General features: G+C 36.1%; 1 protein-coding gene across 6 annotated transcripts in view; it reads right to left on the bottom strand.

Annotated features, from left to right (window-relative positions):
* The window catches only part of trappc8 (trafficking protein particle complex subunit 8), a 40980-nt gene that overhangs the window by 18736 nt on the left and 870 nt on the right, over positions 1-21374 (bottom strand). For 4 of the 6 annotated variants that reach the window (XM_052535062.1, XM_052535060.1, XM_052535059.1 and 1 more), the window contains exons 2-15: positions 18587-18781; positions 14970-15053; positions 11939-12028; positions 11507-11681; positions 10012-10165; positions 8677-8761; positions 8302-8567; positions 6948-7063; positions 6724-6874; positions 6541-6641; positions 5583-5688; positions 5304-5435; positions 4845-5069; positions 3362-3470 (exon numbers count right to left, since the gene is read on the bottom strand). In XM_052535062.1, the coding sequence (XP_052391022.1) occupies positions 3362-3470; positions 4845-5069; positions 5304-5435; positions 5583-5688; positions 6541-6641; positions 6724-6874; positions 6948-7063; positions 8302-8567; positions 8677-8761; positions 10012-10165; positions 11507-11681; positions 11939-12028; positions 14970-15053; positions 18587-18781 (1989 nt within the window). The remainder of the gene's footprint in view (positions 1-3361; positions 3471-4844; positions 5070-5303; positions 5436-5582; positions 5689-6540; positions 6642-6723; positions 6875-6947; positions 7064-8301; positions 8568-8676; positions 8762-10011; positions 10166-11506; positions 11682-11938; positions 12029-14969; positions 15054-18586; positions 18782-21374) is intronic. The other 2 variants (XM_052535064.1, XM_052535065.1) reach the window with 1 other exon arrangement.

Raw genomic sequence — 21374 nt, 5'->3', positions numbered from 1 at the left:
AGAGAGAGACTGGAAGGTTGTCGCTTGGTTTCCCTTCACACATTTCTTCTCTCCTTACAAATATGATTGACAAATCATGGCAGCGGAAAGGGAAAATTATCAGGGCTCCCATTCTTTCATGAACACTAGAATCAAGGACTTAAAGACATTTTAAAGCACCATTTATTTTATATAAAGCACTTCACAACAAATTCACACCCCAGCATTTGTAGTGTCATGAAAGACCTCTAACAGTACTTAACATTTTACTTACACTTAAAAATTATATAAAACAGGTTTTGAATTTGTAGGTTTCATATATTTAGAAAATTGAGCAGTTGTTCGAAGGAATTTTGAATTTCTCAAATATTGATAAAATATATTTTTCTATCAAACTGGTTTTTGCTGTAATTCCTGTAAATATTTACATTTGAATTTCAACATTTTTAAAGGAATAAAAAGTGTCATGTCAAGTTTGAATCAGATTCATTTAAAAACAACGCTCTATTTGAATGGAGATGCGCAGCGACTCAACTGTTACTTTGTTTGAAACTATTTTCATTGATGAAATAGAGCAAAATCAGGCAATAGTGTTCCGACAATGCAAGTCACTTAATATTAACATCTTGTCTAAGTTAAGATTTTTTTCTCGCGACCCCAATCATTAGCGCGGTTTAGTTTTGCCTTTGACAGCACATATAAGGAACATTTTTGAAATTATATCATTCAAACATTTATTTCTAATTTATTTCAAGCACTTTCAAGGACCTATATTTGTTTTCAAGTACTTTCCAGGCCTTGAATCCATGTGTCTGAAGTACTTTCAAAGAAGCATGGGAATCAAGAATAAATAAACTCAAGAGAGTTGGCTTATGTCCAATCAGCCGGTGTCTCAGAGGATATTTGGGATTCAGAGCCTAAGGCAAGTGGCACATTGGAAGAGACAACAGGTACATGCATTCAGCATTCAACACACCACTCCCTTTCAGTGTGAGATCTGGCAAATACTTTAATTAAAAAGGTTTTCACACCCCCTCAGGCCTGTTCTCTTCACTCCATCAGTTACTTCACCAACACACATCTGAGTTCCATGATATACCTGAAATTAGAGTCTTTTTGTTTGCTTCTCTTTAATTGGAGTGAAGCTTATTGCAGATATTGAATGTGGTAGTCAATGTCCTTTCTCTAATTTTAAATGTAATTAATTCTGTCATGTCAGGAGCACTTCTCTTTTTTGACTCTCATTTGAAGTTCTCACAGGAAATTACTTTTTTATCTGAAAACATAAATGGTTCTGTGTTCATCTTCATTTCACTGCGAGCATGATGGGAGAAAGGTCTTTGCAACTGAAAGGACTTTCCAGGTCCAATACCCTCAAATTCAAGGAATTAATGTGGGGACACATTTCAAGTGTTATCTTGTAAGATGAATTGTTGCAGTTTTCACGTGTCAAACACAACTATGCAAAACAATTATTTTTGGCCATTATTACAGAGATCTGATATTCTATTTATCGTATATCTGTTTTGCATAAAGCTGAAGAATATTCGGTACATTCTATACTGTATTCTAAAATGATCTGATATTAACTTTTTCATGGATTTTATTGAAAAAAGTTTAGGCTCATGTAACCAGAAGTTTTAAGATATTTGAATATGCTTTTAAGTTTTTCTTGCCTCATGGGTTTATATTATCTTAACAAGCAAAGCAATTCAACATTAATTTCTGTGAAACATAGAGGTGCCATCTTAGTAGTTTTTGGCATGCATTAACATATTTTAGTTTTCCAAAAAGAGGACAGTGGGTGTGTGGGGCAGGGGGGCTGGGGTGTGGTTGTTTGGTGGTTAAAGTAGTGCCCAAAGTAGTGCAATGACAATATCCCAAATATCAAAACTGATAATCTAATTTCCATACCTAAAATACATAATTTACATTCACTGTTATATATACTGATCATAAACACAGCTAAAAAGCTTCCTACCAGTGGCCCTCCTTCACAAAAATTAACATCTAACACAGTTTTATCATAGGCAGAATGCAAAATGTTTCAATACAAGCATTTTAGTCACATGTAATTAAGCAACATTTCAAACCTTTAACCCACATGGAAAATCAACCCATTAACAGTTTAAAAGAAGCCATGATTGGGGGTGGGGGGGGGGGGGTTTGCTGACTTGGCAACCCTGCATTCAACACGAGCTGCAGGAGTCAGATTTGACTGATCATGGGTTGAGGAGAGAGAAATGGCTGATTCAAAAGAGATTTAAATCCTCTGCATATTGATATCGGCTCCCTAATACGCGAAAATTATGTAATATTAGAATGTTTTGAGGGAGCGGGTGGGATTGGACACAAGAATCACAGGAGAGGGCATTAATGGTCAGAAATTCAGTGGGAGCTGGATTAAAAAAACAGTCTCTTGCAGCACTCTAATACAAAAACGCCCTGGTTACTGTAAAAAGCTAAAGAAACAAAGAAATCCCAGCTAGACTAATTTTTTTTATTCCAAAAAGAGGACATGTCCAGGAAAAAGAGGAAATATGGTCACTCTAATGCCATGGCAACATACAACACAAAGTACCTCATGAGCGAAACACTTAACGCATTAATGTGCATAACTAATGTTAATCAAGCAAGCTTGTATGCATAGGCAACAAATTGTTGGTGAAATAAAACATTAGTGGACCAGAGGGAATAATATGGAATTTTTCTTGCCTGTATCAAGGTATTTTTATTTAAAAAAAATATCCAGGGCCTTCAAGATTTCAAGGACCCGTGGAAACCCTGATATTACTATGCTGATTTGCTGCTCAAGAAAAAAAAAATTTATTATCAATGCTGAAATCAAATAGCTGCTGAATATTTCTGTGTAAACAGTTTACTTTTTTTCAGATTCAATGAATAGAAAGTTCAAAATAACAGCATTTATTTGAAATAGGGGTGCACAAATATCGGCCGATAATTAATGCGCATCTCATCACATAGAGCAGCCGTTACTACACAGAGCTATTGTTAATTGACAAGCTGTGCAAATTCACATTCATTATCAGCATGGATTTGCACAGCTTGTCAGTTAACAACCACTGATTAGAGAACCGGCTTTACTGACGGGATGCACATTAATTATCGGCCGATATTTATCGTGCACCCCTAATTTGAAATAAAATCTAATGAAACATAAAATGGCTTTATTACTTTAATGCATCCTTGCTGGGAAAAAAAGTATTAATTTTAAAAAAGTATGGACAACTTTTATTTGGTCTTTTTTTGGGGTGGTTTTGCCAGCTCTAACCTGTTCACTTTCACTGTATGCATAAGAGCATGAACATTTTTCGAAATATCTCCTTTTGTTTTCATAACATGAGGGTGACTAAACGTGTACCTTCTGCGAGTCTGCGTTCATGGCCGAAGAACACGCGTGTTTGTGAGCTGTGCAGGCAGGGCAGAGGCAGCTGTGGGAGGGAGCCGTCACCGGTCAACTTACTCATGCTCTAAGAGGGAAAAAGTCAAAGTGTTATTAATATCAACACCACGTGAAGAAATCGCCCTTTTCACCTACAAGTTGTACTCAGGCATCCATTGAGTATCATCCCTTATATACCTAGATATCTTCTGATTGGCCAACAAAACGAACATTAGAACAATGAGTAAAACGATAAATACAGTGATTTTTTCCAACTAAGCTTAAATAAAATAAACTATAAATATTAGATGAACCAATTTAAATCAGAAAAAAATTGGCAAAAGCACACAAAAAGAAAAGAAAATCTTAATATGTATTCAGGCCGAGTGCTTGAAGGTGATGGTGTTCTGTGGACCAGAACCCCCCAAAGCCAGAGCGTTGATGAAACAGACTCAACCCAATGATGATGAAAGAGCAGTCTCATGCAAAGACAGAAATTTAAACTCGGGGTCAGAGTCTGATTGCGGTGGGAAAAAAAAACTGGGTCAGTGACCCGAACCTGACACTACCAGAGTCTAGCTGCTTTCTGAGAGCGAAATAAGATGAAATGCAGGTTCAGTGTGATTAAAAATGTGATTACTATTTGATTAAATAGCAAAAATCCTATGTGGTGTAACCATTAGGTAAAAACAGTAATAATATAAAAATTAATAATATTTTTCTTACATGCCATTCAAAAGTTTGGGGTAGGTACAATTTTTAATGCGTTTTTGAAAGAGGTCAGTTTTTCTCACCAAGGCTGCATTTATTTAATCAAATATACAGCAAAACTCGAATACTGTGAAATATTATTACAATTTAATTGCTTCTACTATTAACTACTATTATACTGTACTTGAATATAGTTTTAACATGTAATTTATCCCGGTGATGTCAAAGTTGAATTTTCAGCATCATTATCCTTCAGAAATCATTCTAATATGCTGATTTGATGCTCAGTTGTGCTGCTTAATATTTCTGTAGAATTTTTTTTTCTTTTTTGGGTTTGTTTTTCGGGAATCTTTAATGAATAGAAAGTTGAGAAGAACAGCATTCACTTTAAATAGAGAAAAACAATTATTTATTAAAAAACAAAAAAAATAAAATAAATACTGACCCCAAATATTTGAACAGTAGTGTATATTCCAAGGTAAAAATTATTTAGTACAAATATCATAAATTGATCATTTAGAATTAGCAATGGTTGCACTACATGATTGCACTACATGATACATTGATTAGCTAGACAAAAACTTTTCACATTTTTATAATATTTTAATAAAAACGCCATCTTTAATCAAGAGCTCAATCAATTTAATCAAGCTCAAGCATTTAAAGTGGCAGATGACATGCCTGCAGAGCTCTCTTAATAAACAGAATGTCATAAGTCAGTCATAAGTAACGGGATCCCGTGTCTGCTAACCTTGTACACATAGAGGTATTCCCTGAGGAACGCAGCCTGCTGTACAGCTGACTGTCTGCTGTCGTTGATGAGAATGTGCCGGAAGGCGGCCACTGCGTTCTCTGGCTGCCGCAGCGTGAAGGACTGCCGACCGATGGTGAAGTTGATGTGATCTTCAGCCAGTGTCCAACCTTTACCTTTATACACCTGCAAAGCCTGGCAGTAGCACCTCAACGCATGTCTCTTCTGTAACAGAGAGCGAGAGAGGGACTTTGTGAACCGACTGACATCATGTTCAAAGAATGTGCCTGTTCACATGCATGTTACTGCAACACTCAATAGCTTCACAGCTGTTAAAGCAGCTTTCGTTTTATTCATGGCAATAGGCCGCTACATCATTTCCAGCAGGATTTCAGTATTTGATGCTCACTGATTCAGTGTAAAGCTGACAAGATGTGTTTCTTGCATCTGTCATCATACCTGTCCAGCTTTGCTGAAACGATGACCAGCCAGTATCATGTGGAAGGCAAACTTCCTCACCATTGGGCTGCGCATGTTAATGAAGCAGTGAGCCGCCTGCTCCAACAGGAGAGCACTCCGCAGATCAGAGTCCTGTCAGAGAGGGAAAGAGGCAGTGAAGTCAACTGGGTTTGTCCTAACAGCGGGTTTGAAGCAGGACACCTGTTTGAAATGCCCCCGCTCTAGGTTTTCAGATTTAGATGTGACTCAGAAACGCTGTCAGCTGGGTCTTGAGCTCACCTCACTGGTCATCTTGATCAGAAGTGTGGCAGCATCGGAGTATTTGGCCTGACTCTTCAAAATCTCAGCACTTAAAAGACAACAGCGCTCAGCCAATAGCATGTTTCTGTGACACAGACAGCAAGAACAACGTCTTGGATACATTATACGCATACAGCACCTTTCCAACAACATCTGAATGATCTTTCTGTCAAGTACTTAAGCATTTAAACAACATAAACTGATGTCTGGCCTAAAAACAGAAGCAGCAGTTAAAATTTATTTTATTTATTTAAAGTACTAATAAAAGCAATAAAAAATTCAAAGCCATAAAAAGTAATATATGGCCTAAAAAATTAATGCAATATTATTTTTTATTCATTAGTCAAAAAAAGTGGAAGCAAAAATGAAAACTGATTTATTTATTTATTCATAAATCATAAAAACAATTAAGACATTTCCAAAAGTGGTGTACAGTCTTAAAAAAAGGAAGCAAATGAAATCAAAATTTGAAATGAAAATGCTTTATTCATTCATTTTATTCAAATAAAATAAAACACTAAACTAATTCCTAAAAGCACATGAAGCAATGTCTGGCCTAAGAGAAATAAGAAAGAACTCTAATTAATTTTATTTAGTTATTTAATTAATAAAAAAGAAACTAAGCTAATTTTTGAAAGCCACATAAAATGATATCAAAACTAAAACAGGAAGACTTTTTTTAATTCAGTATGAAATACTGAAGCAATAATTGTTACAATTACAAAAAAAACAATAAAATGATTACAAGATTACAATTCTTGAAATAAAGCAAAAAGAGAACTCAATTTTATAAACATAATATTTACTTACTTTTGTTTTTAAATTTTACATTTAATATACTAAAAACATTCAAATATGTTACCAAATAGTATACACATGGGAATGGGTAGGAAAACAATCAAAGCGAAAGCAAATGCAGGCGAATGCTTGTTCTTACTTGCACACTTCTCTGTAGGTCTGAATAGCCGTGTCCATGTAGTGTGCTGGGTACGGCCTGGGTGCCCCGCTCTGCAGAAAGGCAGCGACAGCAGCCATCTCCTTTAGAGACAGAGACAGAAGACAGTCCGTCTGAGACGAGTTCAGACAGTATTACACTGTGACACTGTGGTGTGTGTCTCACCAGCGCCCCTGCAGCGTACAGCATGGCCTGGTCAGAGAGGAAGTCCTTCTTGGCAGTGTGGTAACAGTTGTAGGCCAGCTCATAGTGCTGAACGAGGAAGCAGAGGTCGGCCATCTTTCTGATCTGAAGCTCTGGAGCCTCTGAGGGATATCTGACATCACACAGGTCAAGAGTCAGATAAGATGTAGAATAGAGCAATTTTAATTGTGCTTCAAGTCACTTACAGCAGCCCTGCAGCGTTCTTTAGTTCGGCAATACTCTTCTCTGGGACCTTGCCTCCACCGAACAACTTCTTAGTGGCGGAGAAAAGAGATCGGCTCAGACCTTTCCTTGAGACAAGCTAGAATGAGAGAGAGAGAGAGAAAGATGAAGAAAATGAAAGAAAAGAGAAAGTCAAAAGCTGTATTGGAAAAATATATAAAATATGTTTGTATTACTGTCAAAGGTTAAGGAAATTAATATTAATAGACCATTGACTAAACAGAGAGTAATTTAAGCCTATTAGGTGAGGTTTATTTTGAAAATATGAAAATTTTATTATTATTTAGCTGCATATTAATGATAGGAAAACAGCTAATAAATTTACAACAAAACAATGGAGGAATTAATTATTACTAATTATTACAGGCAATAAGAATTAATCATAAAGTTATGCATGTAAGGAGGGAAACATAAATATATTAAGATATTGGAGTCAATGTTAAAACATGACTGACTGAGTGATTCTAATGTAATAATAATAAGAGGTTATGGAATAAATATGATGTACTGTACAATAAAAATAAATGTTTATTTTTATTTTCTTTGCGCCGTTAAATTTGCTAGTTTATTTTTTATCCGATTATGTATGTATGTACCGGTATGCATGTATGTATGTATAATATATATATATATATATATATATATATATATATATATATATATATATATATATATATATATATATATATATATATATATATATATATATTATACATACATACATGCATACCGGTACATACATACATAATCGGATTTTATTACATTTAATACATTTTATTTTTTCCAAAAGCAATATATAAAAATATATATAATACTAATATGAATATATTTTTAAGAAACTGATCATTTTATTCTATGCATTAAACTGTAGAGACATGTATAATTTGTAATGTTAAAAAAGATCAATATTCTATTTCTTTTTGTTTTTACTTTCTATTCATGAAAGAATCCTGAAAATGCAAATGTTTTCAACACCGACAATAATCAGAAATGTTTCTTGAGCAGTAAATCAGCATATTAGACTGATTTCTGAAGGATCAAGTGACTCTGAAGACTGAAATAATGATGCCGAAAATCCAGCTTTTCTATCACAGGAATAAATTACATTTTAAAATATATTAAAAATAGAAAAAAAAGTTTTTCAAACTATTATTTTAAAATATTACAATTTTACTATATTACTGAGAATAAGAAATCACACATCACCAAATGTGTCATTACCTCCAAATAAAATACTCAACTACCAGGAAAAGAGAAGAGAAGAGAGAGACTTGAGATGAATTAGTTGTAGTATACGGTTGCTGTGTGTTTATGTACCTGGTCGTTTAGCTGCCGTATGTTCTTCTCGATGTGTGGCAGTAATCCTCTGAAGGTAAACTCCTGGATAAACTGCCGGATGTGGTCGTGGTCGTTCAGGGTCAGGCAGGTTCCTCGAGGGGTCGGGCTGGTGTGAGAGGTCCCGCTGGGCTGTTTTTGAGGTTTCGTCTCATCCACGTTGTTTACAGACTGACTGGCATCATTGCCAGGGTAAACAACATCAGTAGGGTGGTCCAGCTGCAGAGGATGAGTCTCCGAGACGCCGTCTGCAAACACGAGAAGAACATCTAATTAACACTAGACAATCATCTCTCATCAATATGAGGCTTATAACCAAAAATCCCTGATAATGGGGTTCAACTGAGCCAGACTAACCTCTGATGGATGGATCAAGACCATCTTCCTCTGCACCGATGTTGTTTTCAACCGCATTACTCACTGCAGATTCTTCATATAGCTCCTATAAAACATCACCAGGGATAAGGAACATTTCATTCAGCTGATCAGATTCAAAGAAATCTAACAGTCATACAAAAGAGCAAATCCATAAGGTCTATACTTGTTGGAATGAAATTATCATTCTTTCATGTCATCAGATAAGTCTCTAACTTCAATCATGTAAAAACTATTTACACATAGCAATCAAAAACTATTTTAGTTATACAAAATAATCACGTTCACTGTAAAATAAATATGATCTGCAATTGTTTCCTTAAACACATTAATGCATTTATATTGATTCAGCATATTTTTTTTTTTTACTTGATTAAAACCAGATGTAAACTTAGATGTTACTATTTTTATGTTTACCGTTTTTCAGAGTTGATTTGCGATAACTGTGTTAAAATATAGAGCGATTATTACATTTTGAATAGGGCTGGGCAAAAATGTTTTATTTTTCGATTAATTTTTTTTTTTTTTTATGACGTCGATTTGATATTGATTCTCAAAAGCTGTGAATTGATCTTTTCCGATATTTATATAAGCAAACATTTAAAAGAAGATCTGATAATTGTGAACTTTTTCATAAGTCTTCTCCACTAGAGGTCACTCTGTTATTTACCTCCTTGCGCAATGTCACAACAGAAAGCCTGTCACTCATTCAGTGCTTATCATGCTGGAGAGACTGTTGACAAGATCCAAGAACAAAGCGTGATTTGCAACACTCAGGTAAAAAGCTATAGTATTACAACAAATCTGTGGAAGCATTTGATGTTTTCAACCTCTGTCGTCTCACTGTGATGATATGAGTACATTCATCCCCAGCTGCTCTGAGAGTCACTTCTTTAGCATTGTATTGTTTATTTTGACAAAACTACCGTCTTATCACATACACAGCAGCTGCAAGTTCCTCACAACAAACCGTTAAAATTAAAGTTTATTTTGTATTGTATTTTCTATGTATTATAATTCAATTCATAATATTTGGTAAATTAATTTTTATTTTACTGACCACGGTGGAAGAACACTATAAACATCTATATTATTGTGTAATGTGTTTAATAGTATTTTTATATAATAATAATATAATATAATATAATATAATATAATAATCTTTTTCACCATGGTCCATATATTTAATTGATTAAATATAACAAAATATTGCACTACACTTGAACCAATTCGTAGCCAGAAGAAGCTGCTATGTGGACCAGACCTTCTGATGGTAATCAGAAGTCGAGTTGTATGTTCAGAGGTTGTGGTACTCACAGGGTTGTGTATGCTGGTCTTGTGTAAGTACTGACTCCAGGGGTCCGGCATCTGTTCGTCCGCAACAGTGCTACCACTCCGGGAGTTTATCTTGAGCAGATAGCAGCCCTGAGTACCATACCGCTGTTTCATGTCCTCGTACACAGAGTCCGCCCTGAGAAACACAGAGATAGATATTAATAGTTCTATACAATCATAAATATATATGACAGCCTAATCTTTCTCCCCACAGTCAGGTTATCTTCTGTTCATTAGACCTTGAGGCTACAGGCAGCACATAATTACAGTGATCGGCGACTTATCTACATGCAGAATTTAGAGGAAATCATCAACATGCAGAGGAAGTGGAAAGAAATGCAAGCGGCTGATATCAGAAAATAATATTCATAGAAAAACGCTTTCCAAATGCAGTTCATGTTACCTTTAAGATTCAATTTTATTCTACTCATGATATGTTCTCTAATTAAATCTACGCAATCACAAAGAGGAAGCAGAAATGTTTTCTCCTGAGATCACTTTAGCTTGAATCCCTGAGGCAGGGTTTGATACATGTTCCCAGTGTTAATCAACTCTGTTCGTTTAATTGCAGAATCAGAACAAGCAGTTGGAATATCAAAAGCTTTGAACTGCATACTGAATAAAGAGCATTTATGATTCACTAGGTGCTGGCAATTTAATCAATAAAAATACAACCATCAGCTAGAATCTTAAAGATATTTTTAGTAATAATAACTATGGATCATGAGTGAACACATACAGTACTCCTGCACAGATAGATCTATGCAAATGAACACAATAACACTAACAAAAGTACTTCTAGATCAAGAAGCGATTACAAATAATTTGTCTTTTTTTTATTATTCTACCTTATGTCGCTTCTGGCCAAAATAGTCTATAATCCAGAATAAAGCCTTCAACAGTAGAAAAGTCCATCGCCTGTTGTCCTCGCACACCAAAATCCACTGGCATATCCGTTTATAATTTTTTTTTACATGTAAACCATGCTTGATCTGTGCATATTTCTCTCCTGATTCAGACGAGATGACTTTTTCACCGAAGAAATATTATGGATAGAGGAAGCATTGGTTTAAAGCTAAAAATGTTGATGAATTGGTTTCTTACAAGCACAGTTTTTCACTTCACACAATGGTTACTGATAGACAGGAGTCGTGTGGATAACTGTGCATCTTTTAAGCAGTTGTTTGGACTCTCATTCTGACGGCACCCATTTACTCCAGAGGATGATGAAGTGATGTAATGCTAAATCTTCATAATTTTCTTCTAAAGGTTGTTTAAAAATGTTCTTAAAAATATAAGTACTTCTTAATAATTTTTCAAGCATGACATTGAAGTGCTCAAATATCGCTGACTAAACACTGAAGCTTCTGCAAGAGTCAATCAATGATTATTCATCAGACTGTTTGTCTTTTTAAAAGGTTGACGATAAATGAAAACAGACAACAGGAGTACACTTCAGACAGATGTGCACACACACCTCTGCTCGTCTCCTTCACTGATATCGTGGAGCAGGACATAATATTTGAGTGTGTTGGGGATGAACCATTTGGGGTGAGTGTATTCCCCACTGTGCTGGATTCGGTGCTGTTCCTGTGACAGCTTGAGAAACTGCTCTGTCGGCACGGCCTCATGGGACGACACCACCAACATACCTGCACCTGAGTTCAGGAGATCTCACCGAATACAGATGAAAAAAACTGCTAAACTGTGCAGTACAAAAATACATCTTGTTTAAAACCAATTAAACCAAAGCTCTGGCTGGACTGTAAGTAAGTTAAGTAATCATATTAATGATGAATCATATTAATTTGATGCGTCTCTTATGGTAAAGAAAGAGACGAAATGCAAGCATGAAAAAGAATTGAGGAAGAATTATTAGGAAAGAAGAGTGAAGATCTTGGAAGGATACAGGCCAGGTAGTGGCTGAGGAACTCGTGCTCTGATGCTGGCATGGACTGCAGGAAGTTCTCCCGGTAAGTCTCAAACCATGGAGTTGTTGCTGTAAGTTAAACACAAAGAAATATTGTCTCATTCAAAAACAAGTTTATTACAGGACGCATGACCAGTCCTCTTGGCGGAAGAGGAGAGAAGCACACCATGAAAGCCAAGACGAATAGAAAACCCACCAAGAAAATGATATTCCCTGGAACAAATTATAACAGATAACATTTTTATAGCAAATCTCTTTTACAGCAATATAACTAACCAAAAAATTAAAGAATGGGAAAAAGACAAAAAAAAGAAAAGAAAATCAAACAAATGTAAATACAGTTCTTCTTCAAAAAGTGGCAAATAGAATGCTCTCCCTTATCCTGCAATTATAAAGCATAAACATAAGGTCACATGATTGAAGTATTGTGGGCAAATTACTTATTGAAATTACTAATTTGTCCAACAAAACAATAGAACGCACTCATACCTTAAAGGGTTAGTTCACCCAAAAATTAAAATTAGCCAATAAATTACTCACCCTCAAGTCCTCCTAGGTGTATGTGACTTTCCTCTTTAAGACGAATCTACAGTAGTCTGAGTTTTATTAAAAATAGTATTTGATCTTTCAAGCTGTTTAGTGGCACTCAGTGGGTGTTGCAGTGCATCAGTCCAGAAGAAGTCAAATAAAAAGCACCCATGCTTAATAAAAAGTGTCTCACACCGCTTCGGAGGGTCAACAAAGTACTTCTGTAGCAAATCGATGTGCTTTTGTAAAAAAAAAAAAAAAAAAAAAATAAAAAAAAAACATTTTAAATAAATCACTAATCTAGCTAGCGCTCACTGTTATACACGGACGCAGTTCCAGATGAATGAAGTATGAAGTCAGCTTTGGGTGAGTAATTTATGGGCTAATTATAATTTTGAGGAACTAACCCTTTAAATCACTTTTAATTCAGATTCAACCCCTTTTTTTTAGAGACAGAATGTTCAAAACAGGTCGACACATTAGCAATTATTGATCAATTTCCCCCTTCAAATCTATCCAGCGAGGAGGGTAAGATGAGGATGTGGTCATTTTTATGCACCAGCTTCATTAGTTGAATGCCTTGACATTTCTTCTCAATCAATGGCCCTTCTCAGAATCATTCATGAAAATAAGCACACCATATGAATGACGCACTACACTCCTCACGTTCATTTCTTTATCTGGGTAGAGCTTGTACATAATGTCTGCACTACAGCACAAAAAAAATATACATATAATTGTCATTAAAATCAATAAAGCGCATCACTCGCTTGCAGTATCTCTGATGATTACAATGGCAACATTCACGAAATAGGCTAATTTACATACGTTTGTTAACTATTGTTTATTTATTTTTTTAGGTCCAAGGTCCTCTTGACAGGTATATATGAATCCTCATTAGATTACTGAGTGTTGCATTAGAAGTCTGGCCTATGGCGAAGTGTATCATACTAATGTTTTATACAGACTTAGTTCTGATGCAAAGATTACTTTATCATTCAAAACAACCATAATTGTTAACAAACTTGTACATTGTACTTAATATTTTTATGTAGGAGGGACGACGAAAAATGTAGATTAAAGGGTTAGTTCTCCCAAAAATTCTGAACACAGTTTAAGATATTTTAGATTTAGTCCGAGAGCTCGCAGTCCCTCCATTGAAGCTGTGTGTACGTATACTGTCCATGTCCAGAAAGGTAAGAAAAACATCATCAAAGTAGTCCATGTGACATCAGAGGGTCCGTTAGAATTTGTTGAAGCATCGAAGATACATTTTGGTCCAAAAATAACAAAAATAATTTTAGTTGTTCTTGATGTTTTTCTTAGCTTTTTGAACATTGACAGTATACCGTACATTTTTGGTGAACTAACCCTTTAATCTGTGGTTGAAGTTAATTCTGTTAATACTATTTCTGGTTAATGAACGTTAATGAGCATACCCCCTGCAGTAACACTGTTAAAGTTTGATAGACAGTTTCCTTTTTGTTAACCATAATTGATTATTAATTTGAACTTCCATAATTCATCAAGTGATTCAGTATAGCTCTAAGAAATGTGTCCGATGTCTCATGAACATGACCCTAAACCAAAATATACATCGTTCCTACTCAGACAACCTACCAAGCATTTTTGAAAATGTGTTTTGAACATCCTAAATAAATAATGTAGTAAACAAATATAGTTTTAAAAAATCCAACCGTTAAATTCAGGAAACTTTATACTCCACAGAGCATTAATGTTTAATACAACAGCAAAAAAATCTCAGATCATAGTTTTCAATACAGTAAGGTAAAAAGCAGATATTGGTAAATTATATCACTTATTGAAATATGTGGTTATAACTAAGTTAAAATATACAGGCACCAATACGCCAGCTGTAATACTGGAAACATTGTCGCAGTTTTTTTTTTTACTGTAAATTAAATAAAGAGACCAATATTTCACATTAAATCAAACAGATGAAAAACGTAAAAAAAAAAAAAAAAAATTATTCAGTTTGGATTTCAGAAAAAGTGCATGTAAATTTCTCGACCCCAGAAGGAATGATTCTCCCAGAAGGAAAAGAAACTAGACTATAAAGTGAAGCACATTGAAACTGAATGGGTACAATGACTCATTGAACTAAAATCTCACAAAAAGACCCCAAACATTTCTGAAACATAGAATTTAACTTAAATTTCAGTCAAAATAGTATTTTCTGACTATTTTCTGAATGTAAATTGGAACACTAAGATTGCCAACCCTTTATTTGACAAAGCAATGGACACATCTACCACAGAGTTTTAGCACAATGAGTCTCACACACATAAAGCTAAAGAACCACCACCAACATCCCGAGAAAGCGGAGGAAGCTGGATTGGAAAGAGGAAAGGAGATTTAGTGACAGTTCTGCTACGGAGCGAGCTGGGACGGGAAATAGGGTGGAGAAGGCGACTGAGGAAAGCCCTCTCACACACTCCCAGCAAGGGAAGGAAGGGAATACCTGTGTAGTACTTGGACGAGCTCAGCTGTGTGAGTGTTTCTTTCCAGTCCGAGTACCAGGGAACACTCGCTTTGACCGTGCGGTCTGAGAGGAGAAGAAACAGGCAGTCTTGTTAAAGCTTACGGACAGGAACCACAGAAGTGTAATGCATCTTCAAACCCAAACCCTGCAGATGCACATGAATTGTGTGGCATGGACAAAATGTCAAGACCAATTGCTCTTTGTGTTTGTAAAAATGGTCTGGTAATTTAAAAACTGATAGCTACAATGATTGTCTACGATCTTAACAGGAGCTAAAATATATTGGAGTGTATAAATTCAGAAAGCAAATGAGCATTGTTCTAAAATCCCATTTTCCTGATTAGGTTAAACATGGGCATGTTCAGCTGGCACCTCCCGCTGCGAGAAAAGCCAATGTACTAAATGTAGGATGATGAAGATATTTCTGGCCTTGAGACAAACATAAAAAACAAACTACTGGTACCAGTTCTAGCAGAGTTAGATGTTTCTGGAGAAGTCTAAGGGTCAGGGTGAGTAGAGCACACACAGCAAACCAATGCTTTAAAATCAACATGAAAAACAATCACAACCTCTTCTACTTCTATAATGTGACATTACTGAGGGAAACGGGATACTGTATGAAACATTCAGAGCGTGATGTCATTTATTTTATTTTACTGAGAATGTATTGGGTTGTGAAAAGCAATCAGAACCCCGAAAGTGAGTTATAATTTTATTTGAGAAACCAGGCTTTATTTAAGACTTTTCCTGCAAGGGACCTGCAAAGGACTTAAGGTCAAGTTCATGGTCAGTTGTTATTTGAAATAAAGCTGATGTCAAATAAAATATAAAGATTACAAGAAAACTATAAACTTAAAGGCGCAATATGTAATTTTTCTGCTTTAAAAATAGCAGAAATCACTATATGTATGTTATATATATTTTTTAGTTGTGTACTTACATCATCCCGACAGTTTCCACGAATTTTCAAATCCGGAGAAAATTATAGTTTAATTCGAAGACACGGCACGTTTCTTTATTTCCGTTTTGTCGCCCGTCTATGACGTCATATAAACTTTGACCCCTCTAGTTTATCTAACTTCCTGCGGAACCGCCAAATACAAAGGTGAACAGAAACAAAGACGAGACGAAGAAGAAAAAGTAGTAGCCTTTTATCGACACTATTATATTATATATTTATATTGTTTATATTCGTATTGAAACCTCAATCAATAACTTAGTTATGGATCATGATTATGCTTTGCCTGCACGTTCCGTGAAGCGCAAACGTACGGATGAAATAAATGACCCGAGATGGTTTTGGGACAAGAGAAGCAACAAGACATGGGTAAATATTGGAGTTGCATTTCCAAGATAGAGAGAGCTTCGTGACAAGCTGAAACTACAGAGAGATGCTGAACTCGCTTGCATTCTGATAAACAGGTATGCATCCATTCAGCTAACTGTATCTATCCGTATATTTTGTGAAACGATTATGTCTTGTGTAAAACGCAGACGGACTAGCTCTCATGTAAATCTACATTTGTTCTATATCTAGCTGAATGAAGTAGCTTCAAATGCAGTTCTCTAACTTGTTCGATATCATAGTATAACGTAATTATAATTATTAATGAAAGGCAGCCGTGTTTTTTAACATATATTACTACTAGCTAGATGGAATATTGATTTGATAGGGGTCTCATAATTCATATAGACGGTTTCATCGGGCGCACGGACGTGTATATCGGTCTGGCTGCGGTGCCTTCTACAAACTCAGTTAAAGTTAAGGTGATGAGGAGACTGAAGTTGGGCTCTGGTGGATGTGCTGCATTTGTAGATTGTACTATTTTTTTGAGACTCGCCACACTTTTAAAACTGATCTTTTTTCAAAAAGACTTCATTGAGTAACGTTGCATACCGCATGTTTAATAATAATAATGATTCCTTACATTTATGTTTAAATATCAAAGCGAGGCACAGGTGTTTTTATATCGCTGTATTTCTGAAGGAGGACTTGCATGTTATATGCCTGTTAGCAGCGTATGAGCGTACCAGCTCTGCTTCGTTTACAGCTGTTACTGGGGAAACCTCTATTTCTCACGCTTTATGTCTATGCTTTAAAACATCTACTGTTGGCAAATAATGAATTTGCATTTTCATTAAGTCCGCCTGATCCACGCAGCAAACATTTTGTTTGTTATCAAAAAATATCTACTCTAGAGGGACTTGGCTGTTGGTATTGATTCTATTTGGAAGTCTACCGGAAGTTAAGTTAGGTCCACAAAAGCGCTCATGCGCAGTAACGTTTGTTTATTAGATTAGATTAGATTCAACTTTATTGTCACTGCACATGTAGGTACAAGGCAACGAAATGCAGTTAGCATCTAACCAGAAGTGCAATAAGCAGTAAGTATGTATGTTTATGTTGTTGCCGTTGAAACCGTCTCTCCGTTTGAAAAGACGTGATTGTCAAAATACTAAGTTAGAATGAGTGAGGAATGATAGGGAGCGACATGGCGCGTGTTCCAATGAACAACAACTCCCATGAGCCTTACGCTCTTTCCTGACGTCCTCAAAGTACGTCTAATGTTATTATTTTGATTGAGTGACCCCTGGTGGCCAAAAATTCCATACTACACGTTTAAATTTGAAAAATGAAAAATTACCAATTTTGCCTTGGCTTCTAACTGAAATAAGTGTAAAATAAAAGTAATAAAATGATTAAAACTGAATTGGAAAAATTACTAAAACTTAAAATTAAATAATAAAAAGCTATAATATTAAAGCTTAATCTAAATATAACATTAAATATATAATAGTTAAATAATTATGATTCATTTACTCACTTATAATATAAATAATATATTATAATAGTATAAAGTATACAAAAATAACTGCTACAATAAGACCAGGAATATGTATCAATGCATTTAAGTACACAGCATCCGTTTATGAGACCCCAGCTCTGTAATCAAATTCACATATACAAGTGTGCTACGCTGCTGTATGTTGCATCTTGACTCTGTTCTCATATTTGGCTGCAATAGGTTCATTCAGTTAAAAGGAGGATGCTGCTGATGTAGACTGGTGTGTTAGTGTCTACGTCACAGGGATTTGTTGTTAGGCTCACCCAAGTGAAGGGTGTAGCAAAGAGACCACGTAGGGGAAGAAAGAGGGGAACACTTCACGCCCATTACTCAAAGGGTTAACAGCACAGCAGAGCACACGTGTGTGACCTGACACACACACACAAAAGGAAAGTGTGTGTATGAAGTGCAGATCTCTTACCAAGAATTAATCCACAGGAGAAGTTGGAGAATGAGGAAAGAAAATGTAAAAAAAAAAAAAAAAGATCAGAAACTATGTTAATAGATGTGTAATGCAAACCAAATCCTTTAATTTAATGGACAACTGCAACATTTGATTCTCACTTTTCCCCTCAAGGGCTCTGCTGCCCTCATCGGGTGCTGATATGAGAAACTAGTTTGAAATTGGTCTCATTTATTAAAAAAAATGATATTTTGAGTGTATGCATCATTTTTATACTCATTTTCTAAGATGATCACACACACCCTGCAGAAGCTATGATTGTTAACATTTTCTATATTAGCACTAACCGCTTATGTTGAGGTCGTAGTCTCCCGCCGTGATGACGCTGGCGGGCGACCCTTCAGGCGGCTGGCAGACAGAAACCGTCTGGCTGAGGAGTCTGTGCAGCTCTGGGCTCTGTGGAGGCTGTGTGTTGATCCCAGTCACACTGATCCGGAGGCCCTTCACCACAACCACCTGGTTATTGGGATCACGCAGGTGACCTACAGTAAGGAAGAACAAAACTTATAGGTTAAGTGGCTGTTGTCAGATTCATAATAGTGCTACTAATTCTTCTTTAAGCTGAAGCTTTAGTTTTTCCTAAGCAATATACAGGATACAGAACCCAAGGTGGTTTCCATCTGGACCACAATTAATTAATTATTTGCAATTCATTCTCTTGTGGACAGCCCTCCAACAGAGTATTTGGGATTTATTAATTCTGTCTTTTACAATCTATTATGACTTCCAACTTGAAGATCAGAGGAAAAGACAAATATGCAATATGCATGGCCACCACCCACCTCAAATATGTTGGCAGTGCCACCCCTCTACCAAACACTTCCCCATATACTCCTGTGGGTTTTCATTTCCCAATTCACATGACAAGCACAACATGAAGAATAAATTACAGTACACTCTCTTCATTTGGGTCGACCTAACTGTGTTTCCAGGATTTCTATAAAAAAATCCACACACACACTGCAACACATAATATGAGAAGGCTGTGTGTATTGCGCTACAACAAAATGTGTACCGTGTTTTCCCACAACTGCATGATTCTTAAAAAGACCAATATTTTTTATAAATGCGTTATAGAGGGATTTCCTTCTGTGAATGTGATGTTGTAGCTCAGAAAGTGATTTATAGCAATTGAAGGAACAAAAACTGAAAACAAATGAAACAGTGCACAAAATCCATTTCTGTTGTTCCATAGTAAAATGGAACATGATTAGTATTTTTTATGCTTATAACTGGTTAATAATTGTTTGTAAAACCAACTAATTTTTCATTGCACATGCATTCAAGGCACACATTTTATCACTTCTTTCTTTCCCAGGAAATCAAACCCTTGACCTTGGAGTTGCAAGTGTCATGATCTACTGATTGAGCTACATGTGTCCAGTTTTGACTGGGAAGATTCTGCAGCAAGAAAGTGAATTGGTTTATTTTTACCTAACTGGTTAACATTTGGAAAGGAGGCCAAAGAACACACACACAAAAATACATTTTCTACCCATTTTGTTTCTAAACCCAGGGCCAACAGGAATATTCCATGTTGTAAGGGTGACTGACATTTTTAATGAACCAATTAAAATATTTTTAAGGTTAATAAATTAATACTATTATTCAGCAGAAACACAATCAATTTTTCAAAAGTGACAGAAAAAAGTGGACAAGTTTACACAAATATATTAAGCAGTTTTTGGTAGTATATTAAGCAACTGTCCTCAACACTGATAATAATAAGAAATGTAAGTTAAGCACCAAGTCAGCATGTTAGAATGATTTATGAAGGATCATGCAACACTGAAGACTGAATAATAAAGACAAAAAAAGTAAATAAAACAGACCATGGGCGGCTGATTAACAGCACAGGCCCAACACAGACAGTCCAGAGGTAATCTAACCCTCACCGATGAGACATCTGATCTGTGCTGTGTCTGTCTGAGGCTCTGGACAATGAATGGTCAGGTGAGCGGAAATCAGATCAGATTTCACAAACAGAGAGATCAAATTCAGATGAAACCAGGTTGAAATCCTTCCTATCATTTCCCTGAGGATCAGAACTTGTTTATGGAACGGGCCAGAGGGCCTTACACGATCAAGTTTTGTGGCTCCAAAACTTATTGAGAGATGCCCCACGTTCCTTAACGCATACAGCATTTGCTGACCACTAGAACCCAGAGCCACTTGGTTCACATGGCATGAGATTACCACTAGGGCCCCTAGGTCTCTTTGCACATCGCGCATACGGACCACTAGGGTTCCAGGCACTCAGAATGCAGTGAAAGAAAGGGCCTAAAAAACTATATTCCATGTTCGCAACCAAAACCTGATTTTGTTGCTTGAAAAAACGACAGTCAGCAGTGGCTGGGGGGCCTACAAAGACGTCTGCCCAGGGCCCTCACTGGACAAAGATTAGACCAGTGATCCTCAAATTCCTCCTGCAGAGTTTAGTTCCGACTCCAATTAAACACACCTGCCTGTAATTTTCTAATGATCCTGAAGACAAGAGAGCTAAACTTAGCAGGAAAGTGGATCTCGCGAGCCAGATTTGAGGATCACTGGATTAGACCATAAATATCTAATGAACTGCCAACCTACACTAGCATTTTGGGGTTTCTCAAAACATAGTGAGCTATTTAGACAGCATTTTATAGTGAATTAATAAAAATCAAGTTAGCGGTTTAGCTAACATTTTTGGGTGGTGCTTCTCAAAAGCTAGTTAGATAACTATATAGGCATCATTTTGGGGTGTGTTTCTCAAGACCTAGTTAGCGGTCAACCTAGACAGATTATTTTTGGGGCATGTCTTTCAAAACTGCCTATTAAGATGGTACTTTTGGGCGTGTAACTCAAAATGTATTGAGCTACTCGTCTAAACAGCATTTTTGGTCGTGTCTGAAAACCTAATGAGATGCCTACTTAGAAATCGTTTTAAGTGTGCTTCAAATCTTAGTAAGATGGCAGTCCAGAAAGGATTTTTGGGAATGTCTGTAGAAACAGAGAGAGCTGCCTATTTAGACAGCATTTTAGGGTGCATGATAAAAACCCAGTTAGTGGATGGATGCCTGCTGCACATTCATTGAAACA

Source organism: Carassius gibelio, chromosome A20, assembly GCF_023724105.1.
Source record: "Carassius gibelio isolate Cgi1373 ecotype wild population from Czech Republic chromosome A20, carGib1.2-hapl.c, whole genome shotgun sequence".
NCBI lineage: Eukaryota > Metazoa > Chordata > Actinopteri > Cypriniformes > Cyprinidae > Carassius > Carassius gibelio.
Note: the sequence above shows the minus strand (reverse complement) of the source record. Positions and strands in the feature narration are given on the sequence as shown.